General features: G+C 39.7%; 1 protein-coding gene across 1 annotated transcript; it reads right to left on the reverse strand.

Moving 5' to 3' along the window:
- Nucleotides 1–10,975: 10,975 nt before the first annotated feature.
- LOC132538303 (uncharacterized) lies at nt 10,976–13,084 on the reverse strand. The gene is made up of 2 exons (XM_060190911.1): nt 13,041–13,084; nt 10,976–11,859 (listed from the first exon to the last, which is right to left on the reverse strand). The coding sequence occupies exon 2, from the start codon at nt 11,849–11,851 to the stop codon at nt 11,117–11,119; it is 735 nt and encodes a 244-aa protein (XP_060046894.1). The 5' UTR covers nt 11,852–11,859; nt 13,041–13,084; the 3' UTR covers nt 10,976–11,116.
- Between the last annotated feature and the right edge of the window lie 1,902 nt (nt 13,085–14,986).

Genomic DNA, 14,986 nt, shown 5'->3' on the forward strand with positions numbered 1-14,986 from the left:
CACTAATAATAATAATAACAACAAGGGCAACAAAAGGGAAAAAATAGCCTCCAGGAGCAGTGGAATTCGTGGTCCAGGCACCAAGCCCCAGCAATAACCCTAGAGACATAAATAAATAAATAAGTAAATAAATAAATAAATAGCTGATGGGCATCCTTCCAAGCTATCAAAAGTCATAAAGACAAAAAAGAACTAAGAAACAGTCATAGGTTGGAAGAAGTCAAGATGACAGGAGAAAACTAAGGGCAGTGTGCAGCCCTGGATGAGATACTGAAACAGAAAAACTGGTGAAACTGAATAAAGGTCGCAATTAGTAGTGCTATTGTGCTACTATTTGTACCATATTATATGCCAGACTTGCTTTTTTATTTTTCAGTAAGCATTTGATGGTTATAGAACATGTTAATGTTAGGAGAAACTGAGTGAAGGGTAGTATACTTTATGTGGTATGTTCATTGTTCTTTTATAAATTTAAAGTTATCTTTAAAATAAAAGGTGATGGAATTAGCCTAATGGTTATGCAAAAAGACTCTCAGGCTCTGAGGTCCCAGGTACAATCCATGGTAACACCATTTGCCAGTGTTGAGAAGTGCCCTGATAAAGCCTAAATAAGTAAAAAGAAAGAAAGAAAGAAAGAAAGAAAGAAAGAGCCTATGAAAAGAAAGTTATCAGAATATCATGATTGTATTTGTGCCTTCTGCTGGTTTCCCTTCAAGAGCCCTATTTTAAGGCATCTGAGATAGCTATCCCAACATTCTTTAAAAAAAAAAAAAAAGCAAGGCATTAGCTTTTCTTCTAACAGCTTTCAAGATGGAGCAACATCCTTCTGTATCTTGTATCAACCTGCACTCCGGGTACCATGTTAGGTTGGACAGGGCACGCTGATGCTGTCATTACCAGCTGCATGGTCTTCTGCAGCTGTCTTAATCTTACTATATCTGTTCCTTCTATTATCATACAGAAGTAGACCCAGGGTTTATTAGTTTGTTGTTAGAATTAAGTGACTTGAAATGTGTGATATGTTTAGAACCATTTTTATTATGGAGTATTAGTTCAGCACCTAATATGACATTTTAGCCTACAGTTTGCCCAAGTGTCCTGGCTATTGTATGCATATAGCTAAGAAATAGTCAGGGATCTCTACATCTTTAAGTCCTTAATATCCAATAAAGATATAATACTTTAAAACAACAACAAAAATAAAGTTATCATTGTTTTCCAAAGACTATTAGAAAGAATTTGAGAATAAAATGTGCTGGGAAGTCTGTAGTTTTATTTTTCTTTTGTTTTTTTACAGCACTTGCTTGAATTCAGTTTGTTACATCATTCAGTCTGCAAACCTATTTTGGTTTTGACAATTTGAGTTACTTTCGACTTCATCTGAACTTTCTTAACTTCTTTCAGCCTCTGGGGCAAGGCAATAATCTAAACTGCCAGGGGCCATGGTTTTGTTAACAATCTGAAAGTGTACAATTTCTCAGCTCAAAACTTTTCTGAAGACTCAGATCTAATGAGGACATCAACATTTCCCTGAGGATTTCTGTAATTCCAAACATATTTTTCACCTATTGCCTCCGTGCTAATTGGAGGCAGGTGCAGAAGCACAGGCCATTAGCCTCTCAAGGGCCGTAATTTCCAATTGAGAGTGAAAGGGGATAGGTGAGAACACTGTTTATGAATGGACTCAAACTTTTTGACTGTAATAAAAACAATAACTCCCTTCAGGGGATGTCAACTTTAGCATCTGGTTTCAATACAGTGTCAGGAGACCAGTTGGTTAGCCCAATCATAAAGCTAAAGTTTGCTACAACAGCACCTGCTTCCTGTCATTTTTCCTCTCATTCACACCTGAGACTTTGCCAGATACCCTCAGATAACCTCTCCTGTTTCTGTTTGGTCACCTTAAGATACAACATTTTCTTGTAACTTTATTCCACCTGTTCTCCTTAACTGCATCTGCAATTTCAAAGCATACACGCCTTCACTAAAAATTAGCAAAGATCTCCCTTTGCCTGTCCTACTATGATATTTTGAGGAGTGATTTTTATGATAGAATGAATATGTCACTCTGATAAGTTGGTTGAGGCAGAATTTTTTTTATCCTGAGTGCAATCTTTATACCAACTGTACAAGTTGGGATGTTCTACTGATACATTTCAACACTTGTCTATGTCATTAGTTGCCTATAGATTAGCAATATTTTCTAGATAGTGAGAAAGCACTGCACTGTCTAAAAGCTTTGTCCAATACATATAAGTTAGATGGACTGTTCTTACATGATTTATAATGACTCAAAAATCCAGGGATTTCACTGTACTTATTAACATTGCCAAGATAATTCTAAATGATATTTTTAAGTGTTTTAAAATGTAAGTCCTGTTATTTTGAGAGAAAATAATCTGTTAGAACATACACAATGCTGCTAAATTTTTTACTGTTACATATTCTTATAAAGCTAAGGCAATATATAGAAAAAATCTTGAATTTTAGACTAAGAATAATTTATTTTTAGACAGAGGCAGTGAAGCAGCAGGAATGAGAGAAACCAAAGCTCCCTAGTTTCCTTCAGTGTGGTGAGGGCCAGGCTCAAACCTGGGTCACGCACATGGCAAAACAGTATACTGTCCAGGTGAGCTGTCTCACCGGCCCAGAACAAATGTTTTTGCCAGTGTTGTTCAATCCCATCATTTCACAAATAAAGGAACAATGAGAGTAATTATGTATTCTGTTTGTGGTCTAGATACAGTTAGAGTCCAGAACTGTATATGTCCTTTTCTTTTTCTTTTATTTTATTTTACAAAAAAAAAAAAAAAAGACCCGGTTAACCTAGAAAGAGAAAGACCAATGCCCAGAGAAGCACTGGTAGATGGAACTTAATAAACAAAGACAGTAAAAGATAATATAAGGTGAAACTGGACTGTGTGTAGTGTTTTGCATCAAAGCAAAGGACTCTGGGGAAGGAAGGAAAGCAATGGGATGGAGGAATGTTGAGGTCCTGGAATATGATGAGGGAAGGTGACCTAGGCTGGGGAAGTCAGTGTCTTCTAGACATTTAGAAACTCTAGACATTTAGAAACCTGTCATGTGGAGAGATTGTACCTATGTGCTGGCAACTGTACTGTAAGTTATTAATTCCCAATAAAGTTATTTATATATATATGCATGTCTTTTTTGTAGTTGCTTACCATTAAGTTTTTTCCTCAAAAAATGTAACAGCTTTATGAAGAAACTACATAAAAAACTATAAAAAAACTACACATATTTTAATATGCATCATTATGAGTTTGAACACATTGCAGACATCCTTAACATCACTCTCACATTCAGGATAATAGATAATATCTCATACTCCCCTGTGTTTCTTTCTTGTGTTTGAGATAAAACCACTTAAGATAGCACCTTACCTTCTGGCTAATAAAATCTTGAGTATAAAATATTGCTAGCATGTATTATTACCCAGATCTGTAAAGATTATTTATACAGCAGAGCTAAAACTTTACACTCACTGGACAACTCCCAACTTACCCCACTCTCTAACTTCTGGCAGCCACTCTGCATTTCTTTTTTGAAATACAATTTCATTAAATTATTTATCTTTTATTGGGGGATTAATGGTTTATAGTAAATACAGTTGTTAGTACATGTGTAAAATTGCTCATTTTTTTGTTCCCCGAGACAAGGTCCTCCTCTACCATCGTGTACCAGGAACTAAACATTCCCCTTGCCCAGAGAGTTTTTTACTTTGGTGCAATATACCATATCCAGTCCAAATTCCACTTTGTGTTTCGCCTTCTGTTCTTTATTTCCAACTTCTTTCCATGAGTGTGATCACTCTATATTCATCCTTCTCCTTCTGGCTTATCTCATTATTTAACATGATTCCTTCAAGATCCATCCAAGTTGAGGTAAAGAAGGTGATTTTTTTTGTATGTTAATGGAGTCTTTATTCTTTCATAATTTTATTTTATTTATTTATTTTAATTTTTTTATTTAAGAAAGGATTAATTAACAAAACCATAGGGTAGGAGGGGTACAACTCCACACAATTCCCACCACCCAATCTCCATATCCCACCCCCTCCCCTGATAGCTTTCCCATTCTCTATCCCTCTGGGAGCATGGACCCAGGGTCATTGAGGGTTGCAGAAGGTAGAAGGTCTGGCTTCTGTAATTGCTTCCCCGCTGAACATGGGCATTGACTGGCCGGTCCATACTCCCAGTCTGCCAAAGAAGGTGATTTTATCATTGAAAATAGCTGAGTAGTATTCCACTGTGTATCTACTACAACTTTCTCAGCCACTCATCTGTTGTTGGATACCTAGGTTGCTTCTAAGTTGGCTCTTACAAATTGTGCTACTATGAACATAGTATACACGTGTCTTACACTATGTATTTCTATGTGTTCCACTATTTTAGATAATTCATATGAGTGAAATCATGCAGTAGATGTTCTTATATGGCCAGATTAGATCTTACTGTACAATGTTCTCCAAGTTCATCATTTTATCAAAGAAGGGAATGTTTCCTTCCTCTTAAATGTTGAATCACATTCTATTCTGTGAATACATCACATTTGTTTTATCCATTCATCTATCAGTGGACACTTAAGCTGTTCTCACATCTTAGTTCATGTGAAAAACGTGCTGAAAAATCAGGGTGGGCAGATAGATAATCCTTCAAGATTGAGATCTCACTATCTTTTTATATTTCCAAGCTTGAATGAGAGCATTGTATGATAATTCTATTTTCAATCTTTTGAAGATTCTTTATACTTCTTTCCATACAAACTATACTGATTTACATTTCTGTACAGGGCTAGATTTCTCCAAAATACCACTGACATTGATTGTCTTGTTTTTATTTTTATTCATTTTTATTGTACTTGCCATCACAATGGGTACAACAAGCAGGCTAGATAAAGCTTAAAGTATATCTCCACAGACTGAGAGACTGAGAATCCTTACCTTTTTTCCACCAGGACTATTGCAGGGGATTAGTACCTGCACTAGACTCCCATCTCTTTTGGTGGGCTTTTTTCCCTTTATTTTCTGATAGAGACAAAGAAATGAAGGTGGGTGAGGTAGGAGAGGGAGAGGGGAGGGGGTAGGGGGAAGGGAGAGATTAAAAGAGAGAGAAGGAGAGAAAAGAGAAAGACCTGTAGCACTGATCCACTGCTTTTGAAGCTTTCTCCTATAGGTAGGAACTAGGGATTTGAGCCAGGGTCCTTGGTCATAGTAACATGTGCATTCTGCCATTACCTGCCTCCCCTCCCCAGCTCTTACACATTCATGGGTATTTACTAGAGTCTGTGGAGTCTGTGAGGTGGTGTAAAAGTGGGGCATATAAAGGACTGGATGGTGATGCACCTGTTAAGGACACATGTTACAATGTGCAAGGACCAGAGATTAAGGCCCCAGTCCCCAAAGAGAGGGGAAGCTTCATAAACGGTGAAGCAGTGCAACAGGTGTCTCTCTTTATCTATCTCCCATTCCATCTCAATTTCTCTCTGCACTATCAAGTAAGTCAATAAAAAAACATAAAATTATACAAAGTGAGACATGCAACACCCATGTCCAGCAACTACAGAAGCCAGATCTCCCACCTTCTGCACCCCATAATGTCCCTGGGCCCATACTCTCAAAGAGATAAAGAATAGGAAAGCTTCCAGTGGAGCAGTGGAGGGGATGGGATATGGAACTCTGGTGGTGGAAATTGTGTGGATTGTACCACTCTTAACCTACGGTCTTGAGTTAATCATTATTAAATTTAAAAAAAAAGTGAGGAATGTTACCGCTGCTTGATTTGGGGTTCTAAGGATGAAATGATCATGGATTTCAGAGTATAGTGTCATTTAATGAGGACAGAATATCATTTTAAGTCATGAAAATTATATATTGAAGGCTCACTTTATGGTAACGGCCCTCTCTCTCTCTCTCTCTCTCTCTCTCTCTCTCGATCTCACTCTGGCTCTCGCTTTCTTTTGCCTCCAGGGTTATCGCTGGGATTCAGTGCCTGCATTACAAATCCACTGCACCTGGAGGCCACTTTTTTCCCTTTTGTTGTCCTTGTTGTTTATCATTGTTGTTATTATTGCTGTTGTTGTTATTGTTGGATAGGACAGAGAGAAATCGAGAAAGTGGTGGAAGACAGAGAGGGGGAGAGAAAGACACCTACAGACCTGCTGAACTGCTTGTGAGGCAAGCCCCCCCCACCGCAGATGGGGTGCGGGGGCTCGAACCTGGATCCTTACGCTGGCTCTTGCACTTTGCACCATGTGCGCTTTAACCCGATGTGCTGCCACTGGCCAGTAGTACTCTCTAAAACTATGTATAGTGGTAACACTGCTGGTACCCAGTGCCAGACACTTTCATCCTCATTTCATCTTTGTTAGCACAGTCTGACTTCTAGAATAGAGGTTTAAAAAAATCGAATACTTTTTCCCATAGGCTCCCTTGTAAATAGGGATGGCTACAAGACACAGCCTATCAGAAGAATTAGCCTTAAGCTTCAATGTGTCTGATGCTATTTTATGATCCTCTGTGTACTGAGGATTTTACCTTTTATATCAACTCTCAGCATATAGACATTATTATGTTAGTCTCACAGTTGAAATTAAGACAGAACTCCATGGAAAATTATGCAGAGGTTAAGTGACTTGCACAATTACAGGCAGAGCCAGAATTCCATCTCAACAGTGTAATATTTGAGTCTCTGCTCTTAGCCAGCATGATACTGTCTCTCAGGAAGAAGACACAGGTGGAAAGATACATTAGTAGAAATTCTGGAAGAGTTTTCCCTTTCCTTCAAATAGAGATAAGAAAAGGAAACCCCGAAGACAACATGGAGAGTCCTTAAATAAATGGAAATAATTTATGGTCCAGCAATACAACTCCTAGGCATACATGCAAAGGATATGGAAACATTAATCTGAAAGAATATATGCACTGCTATGTTCCTCATTGCAGCATTCACAGTTGTCAGAGAGTGGAAGCAACCTAAATGCCCATCAACGTGGTGTGTGTGTGTGTGTGTGTGTGTGTGTGTGTGTGTGTGTGTGTGATCATTTCTAAAAAATACGTAAGAGTCAAGGAATAGCAAGATAGTGCACCTAGGAAGATGCCAGCTTTGCCTTGTGAGTGACCCAGGTCCAAGCTAGGTCTCCAGTGCACTGGGAGAAGCTTTGATGCTATAACGTCTTTCCCTTGACCATCTGTCTCTGTCTCTATCACTTTCTATTTGAAAAATATTACTAACAGTTAGCCTGTAGTGGTGAAGCCCTAATAACAAAGACAATAAATAAATGAATTAGGGACCAGGCAGTGGTGAACCTGTTATACCATGCAAGGGCCTGGGTTCAAGCCCCTGGTCCTCACCTTCAGGAGGGAAGCTTCACAAGCAGTGAAGCATCTCGACAGGTGTTTCTAGCTCCCCCTTACCTCTCAGTTTCACCCCTACCCCCCTCTCTCTCTGCCCCAGGTTTATCGTTGGGGCTGGGGCTGGGGCTGGGGTTGGGGTTGGGTCCAGTCCCAGCATTACAAATATGTTGCTCCTGGTGGCCATTTCTTCCATTTTTTAAAATTGGCTAGGATAAAAAGAAATTGAGAGGGGAGGGGAAGATAGAAAAGTAGAGAGAAAGATAGATACCTCCAGACCCATTTCACCGCTTGTCAAGCAACCCCACCCCTGCAGGTGGGGAGCCAGAGGCTCGAACAGGATTCTTGCCTGAATCCTTGCACTTCATAGTATGTGCGTTTAACCTGGTACACCATCAACCTCTCAGTTTCTTTCCATCTAGAAAATGAATAAATAAAATAAAAATATAAAAAACGAATTAATGAATGAACAGGTAGAGGAGCTTAGAACTTTGGTTTCACTTGCTGAGTTCACACAGCTTCTAATTGACAAAGGCAAGGAGCCAATGGCAGCAGCCTCGGAGTCAGCAAATTCTGCCTGCCACCTTCTGTAAGCACCCTCTGCCCAGAGGCCACCAGAGACACTCTTGTGGGCAAGCAAGTCCATTTATCTCTGCAGTGAGGGCAAATGCACAGCATGGGAAGCCCTGCAGCACCCCATGTGAAGATGTTAAAAAAACTATGTGATTAAAAAAAACATTATAGATCAATCTTCTGTTAGGCACTTTTGGGAAGCATTTAAGGAAGCAGAGCTTTGCTCTCCATTGGAGGCTCTTAGGAAATAGGGATAATTGTAAGCATGTTTCACCCGAGCACAGTCTGGACAGCCCAGAAGACACAGCAGTCTGTGAATGTGGGTGGAGGGCATGGATGGCAGGCAGAAGAGGGCACTGACTGGTGGGTCAGGCTTAACAATGATGTGCTCATCAGCAGCCATTGCTATGAGTTGCATGGGGGTGCAGGCAGAAGAGAAAGCACCAATATTAAGCCCTAGCCCCAGAGAATGTACATAGAGAATCAAAGTGCCTGCAAGGACTCATCTTTGTGGCAGAAAAGAAAGACAGCTGACAACTTACAGGTGAGCCCAGTGGAGAAATCCAGGCCTGGTAACCTAATGGAAAAGTGTGTGTGTGTGTGTGTGTGTGTGTGTGTGTGTGTGTGTGCGTGCGTACGTGTTTGGTGGTAGGGGGCTGGGGGGAGTCACAAAGAACTGCATCTTGAGAAATGGAGAGTTCTCTGTTGAGTGTGGAGAGGATAACTGAACTGCATTAATAGGACTGAGGGTCTGGGAAAACCTGGATGTATCTGGAACCTCCTAGCTGGACAAGCCTCTGCCAGCAATGCCAGCTGCCAGTGAAGTTATTTTAAAAATATTTTTATTGAGGAGATTAATGGTTTATAGTAAATGCAGTTGTTGATACATGAGTAAAATTTCTGAATTTTCTACAAAATACTCACCCCCAGCGTAGGTCTTCCTCCACCATCCTGCACAAGGACCTGAGAGCCAGCCCACCCCCACCCCCACACACCCCAATCCTTTACCTTGGCACAATACACCAAACCCAGTCCAAGTTCTGTTTTGTGTTTTCCCTTTCTGGTCTTATATCTCAAGTTGTGTCCATTGAAGCTTATTGCTCTTCCATTGCTCTATCGTCCCAGCCATACCATAGAACCAAGAGAATTCCATCTCTATCGCTACAGCACCACCTGCTGGCCAACAGCAGAAACCAAACTAAATGGGCCTAACTTGAGGGGTTTTTTTTTGTTGTTTTTTTTAAATTTTTTATTTAAGAAAGGATTAGTGAACAAAAACATAAGGTAGGAGGGGTACAACTCCACACAATTCCCACCACCCAATCCCCATAACCCACCCCCTCCCATGTTAGCTTTCCCATTCTTTAGCCCTCTGGGAGCATGGACCCAGGGTCGTTGAGGGTTGCAGAAGGTAGAAGGTCTGGCTTCTGTAATTGCTTCCCCGTTTTTGTTTGTTTGTTTTTTTGTCAAGAGGCAGAGATGAGTTGTATGCAACAATGATCAAGGATCAATCTGACAGGATGATAAAACAACCACCAGCATCTATGAACCCACATTTTTGCACACAACTATACAAAGCCATTACTAACAAAATTCAAGGGATGCATAGCTAACAACACAATAGTAATGGGGGAATCTTAACACATCAGTTATGACAAAATACAGATCATACAGAAAAAAATCAATGTGGGAGTAGTATCCATAAATTAAGTCATATATGTGACTAGTAGGTAACTATATCTATATAAGCTTCTGTCCCAAAGTCATGAATATTCATTCTTCTCAAATCTACATGGAATATTCTCAAATTTTCAGTGTCTGCTGGGTTTCAAAAACAATTAGCATATATAAATATGTGAAGATTGAAATAATAAGTATCTTCTCAGATCACAATGGTAATAGACTAGGAAAGAATAAATCAATCACAAGAAGAAAATCTCAAGCATGTGGAGACTAAGCAACTGCTTAGTTGAGTCAATGAAAAAACCAAGGGAGAAATAAACATAATCGATCTGAGAACAATTTAAATGAAGAGTTAACAGATCCTGTGGGATCCAGATAAAACAGTAGTATTAAGAGAGAATTTCATAGCAATATAGACCTGTATTAACAAAGAATAAGTTGAAATACAATACGTAACAATAATAAGCAAAGGTGAGGCCTGCATGGTGGTACACACAGTTGAATGTAAAGACCCAGATTCAGGCCCCCAAACCCCACCTGCAGAAGGGAAGCTTCGTGAACAGTGAAGCAGTACTGCAGGTGTGGTGTCTATCTTCCCCTTCCCTCTCAATTTCTCTTTGTCTCTATCAAGTAACAGGAAAAAAAAAAAAAAAAAGGCCACTAGGAGTGGTGGATTCATTGTGCAGGCATGGAGCCCCAAGTAATAACCCTAGTGGGATTAAAACAAATAGTGGCTTATTTCAGCAGATCCACAGACTCAAAAGAGGGGGGACGGACAGGAGGGGGTTGAAAAGAGCCTGCAAACTCCATGTGCTATGGTGGAGTATGCTGCTACTGTCTTTTGGAGATAGAAGATAGTGACAAAAACTAAAAAGTTTTTTTTCTGTATGAAAGACGCTATTGCAATTCCAGAGGTGGCTCAGTGGATAAAGCTGAGTTCTTGCAAACACACAAGCCACTCTGTTTCCACAATGTCCACTGGTCTCTGTCTTCCTCTTTATTTTATAACATGAATATATAAATATTCTCAAAGAAAGATATTTCTAAGAGTATGCAAAGAAAAGTCAAGTACTGAAAGACAATATTTGCAAATTTCACATCTGATGAATTAAGAACCAGAATATAGGAAACACTCTTAAAACTCAGTAACAGCAATACAGACCAATCCAATAATAATTGGACACAAACAATTGAACAGTTGGTAAGATAAATGGTAATAAGCTCATGAAAGATGCGCAACAGCATTAGTCATTAGGGGATATTTGCAAATTAAAACCACAATGAGTTATCACTCTATATCTTTCAGAATGACTTAAAAGGCAAAACTGAATAAGTCAAACTCAACAGTTTCAAATTTTGGCACACACTTCCTTCCAAGTTTTATTTTTCAAATATGAGAATGTTCTAATAGGAAATAAGGTTATAACATATATTGCTTCAAGGTAAGAGCACTGTTGTCTCCTTCTGCAGGGCATTTCTTATTTAGAATTAGTAATGACTGCCAGTGCTACTATCAACTGACTTACGTACTGTAACCAGGTACACATTAATGGTGTAGAGGAAGAACATAATACAGAAAGTCATGATAACCACTGAGAGTGTTGCCAGAAGTATGATGGACATCATCTTTTCCTGTGTCCCCATCACCACACACGGATAAGGTCCATAACACATAGGGGTACTGCACCGGATGGGTTTTTTAACCAGTGGCAACTGATAGTGAATAAGAATGACCAAGAAGGTCACCTGTACAGACAACTGTAAGAGAAAGTAGATGAGATACATTGCCAACAGGGACTTTTCCTGGGATAAGTCAAAAATTTCATCTTCTTTTATCTGTGTTGGCTCTTCAGTGCTTTCTTTGAGCTCTTCAACAGGTCGTTTCCAACACTGGTTGATTTTCTTATGCACCGTCCGAGAGACAAAAAACTCAGTAACGAAAAAGATGGAGGAAAATATAAAGCCGATGACATACCAAACTCCTACGATAGGTCTACAGAAGTGACTCTCATAACACTCTGCTGTACAGGCTTGAGAGATGGGCCCATGACAGTGGAAGTCTCCAGCCAGATTACCCCAGGTGGTCTGCACTACATACACAACTGAGAAGTAAATAAAAGTAATACTGAACCACAGTGCTCGCCCTACATAGAAGTTAGTAGGGTCTTTGCTCATCTTCAACACGGTTGGTACCATCCCCCAAATCTGGGTTTCACTCTCCATCTTGGAATCTGGGAAGACGAAAGCAAAGGAACATTAGGAGGTTTAAAAAAAAATGACTACACTCTCACCCATTTACGTAGCCCTGCTGTTCTAATACTCAAGTGCTCACTGTGAAGCTACTCATTCAGTTGTTTTAGGTGAGAGGAGAAATTTAAGAGGATGGTCAAAAGCTATATGCCCATTTAGTAATTGTACTTCTGATTCTTTTTTATTTTACTTTATTTATTTATTTTCTTTATTGTGGGGGATTAATGGTTTACAGTCAATAGTAAAATGTAGTAATTGGTACATGTGTAACATTTCTGAGTTTTCCACATAGCAATTCAACCCCCTCTAGGTCCTCCTCTGCCATCACGTTCCAGGACTTGAACCTTCTCCTTCACCCCAAAGTCTTTTACTTTGGTGCAATACACCAACTCCAGTCCAAGTTTTTCTTTGTGTGTGCATTTTTTAACTTCTCTTTTTTATTATTAGTCATTTAATAATGATCGATAAGATTGGAGGATAAGAGGGGTACAATTTCATACAATTCCCACTACCAAAGTTCCATATCCTATCCTTCCACTGGAAGCTTCCCTATTCTTTATCCCTCTGGGAGTATGAACCAAAGATCTCTATGGGGTGCAGAAGATGGGAGGTCTGGCTTTTGTAATTGCTTCTCCACTGGACATGGGCATTGACAGATTGACCCATGCTCCCAACCTGTCTCTATCTTTCCCCAGTGGGGCAGGTCTCTGGGGAGGTAGGGTTCCAGGACACATTGGTGAGGCTGTCTGCCCAGGAAGTCAGGTTGGCATCATGGTAGTATTTTTCAGCGTCTGTCTATGAGTGAGATCATCCCATATTCATCCTTCTCTTTCTGGTTTATGTCATTTACCACAATTCCTTCAAGCCCCATCCAAGATGAGGTGAAGAAAGTGAGATCACCATTTTTAATAGCTGAGTAATATTCTGTTGTGTGTATATATACTACAACTTTCTCAGCCACTCTTCTGTTGTTGGACACCTGAGTTGCTTCCAGGTTGTAGTTCTGATTATTTCATTGATTGTCTTCTTGTAATTTCCCTTTATCAGTCTCCCTTTTCCACTCCATTTCATTTTCCAGTGTCTTCCTATAGTTCGTGTATTAAGCCACCTGAACAGTTATCTATCATGTTGCCCATCATGACAAACTCTCAGTGTCACTCACCTCTTTATAAATCTGTGTAGTAATCCGTGTCAGTCAAACAGCTCCAGCCAACAGTACATATCCAACTGCCATAGAACTCCCACAGGTATCTGAGTCAACCTGTTTAAAGTCCTCATGATGTCTCTCCAAGATGAATTTAACTGAACTGCATAATAAGGACCATTTTAGGCTCTGACCGAAGCCAAGATTACCAAAATCCATCCTCAGTTTAACCACTACAAAGAAAATAGCTCAAACTCACTTTTGTTCTTTTAAATGATGTTAATGTTTTTTTTAAAAGATGGTATATGTTTAAGAGTACAATTTCACTTCTTTTCTGTTTGTGTATTACTATACCATATCTACCACCAAGTTGTCAATTTCCCTCACCCTCAGTTCACTGAGCCCCTCCCCCAATGCTCCCTCCTACATTTTTTTATTTTTTATGTTTTTTATTTATTTATAGAAAAGAAACACTGACAAAACCAGAGGATAAGAGGGGTACAACTCTACACAGTTCCCATCACCAGAACTTAGTATCCCATCCCTCCCTTGATAGCTTTCCTATTCTTTATCCCTCTGGGAGTATAGACCTAAAGTCATTATGGGATGCAGAAGGTAGAAGGTCTGGCTTCTGTGATTGCTTCCCCACTGAACATGGGTGTTGACTGGTCAATCCATACTTCCAGCCTGCCTCTCTCCCTCCCTACTGGGGCAGGGTTCTAGGGAATCAGAGCTCCAGGACACATTGGTGGGGTTGTCTGTCCAGGGAAGTCTGGTCGGGATCATGCTAAAATCTGGAACCTGGTGGCTGAAAGAGAGTTAACATATAAAGCCAAACAAGTTGCTGACTAATAATGAATCTAAAGACTGGAGTAGTGCAGATGAAGAGTTGGGGATAGGGGGTTCTCCATTCTGTAGATATCTAGTAGACATATTTTAGTTATATTCCAAAGGGCCTGTGGCTATACTAGTTGTTTTTTTTCCCTTGAGCCTGAAATCTGATATGCAGGTAGATCCTAGTTATTGTCTGGGGAGATGATGTCATGGCTGGAAAAAGAACCAGAAAGCTGGATCAGGGAAGAGAGCTCCCAAATATGGGAAAGGGGTGTAAATATTGTTGACTGTAAACCCCATCAATTTGATGTGATCTGGGGCCCATATTCAGCTTAGGAGCCTATGTGACCTCTGCATCCCTGTAGATCTTACCTCACATTCTGTGTTCATCAGTAGGAATATTCCAATTAGACTCTCAGGGTGATTTTCTGTTGACTGTACTCTGTTTTTTATCACACATATGAATGAGATCATCCAGATTTTTCCTTTCTCTGATTTATTCCATGTAATACCCTCCAGCTCCATTCATGTTGTAGTAAAAGGATTTCATTATTTCTTATAACAGGATTGTATTCTATCATATTAACATTTTGTTGTGTTTTATTGAGAGAAAGAGAGAGAGAAGGAGAAAGGGAGAGAGAGAGGAGAGGGAGGGAGAGGAGAGGGTGGGGAGGGGGAGGGAAAGGGAGAATGCACTGTCCAGCTCTGATTAATGGTGGTGCTAGTGACTGAACTTGAAAGCTCTGGAGCTTCAGGCATGAAAATCTTGTGTGCAAACCACTGTAATATTTTCAGGATTCTCAATTTCTTTCTTTTTTTTATTAGTGTGGATTCTCAATTTCTTCTAAGTGTCTCTTCATATTTTTGTATTGTCATTGCCATGGGATTTGGATCCAACATAGTATTTCTGTTTATCTCGACTCATCACTGAGTACCTTAAGGACATTTTTTTATTTATTACATAAGTTATCAGTCAATTTATTTACCTTTTAAAATTCTTAAATCATTTTGTTTGGTAGTTAATGGCTTAAAGTACAGTTATGGACACATAGATGCAGTTTTTCATCTCTCCATGGTAGGTGTCTGCAGAACACTTTCACCCCCAGCTTAGGTCCTTCTCCACAATCATG

The sequence above is a fragment of the Erinaceus europaeus genome, chromosome 4 (assembly GCF_950295315.1).
Source record: "Erinaceus europaeus chromosome 4, mEriEur2.1, whole genome shotgun sequence".
Classification (NCBI taxonomy): domain Eukaryota; kingdom Metazoa; phylum Chordata; class Mammalia; order Eulipotyphla; family Erinaceidae; genus Erinaceus; species Erinaceus europaeus.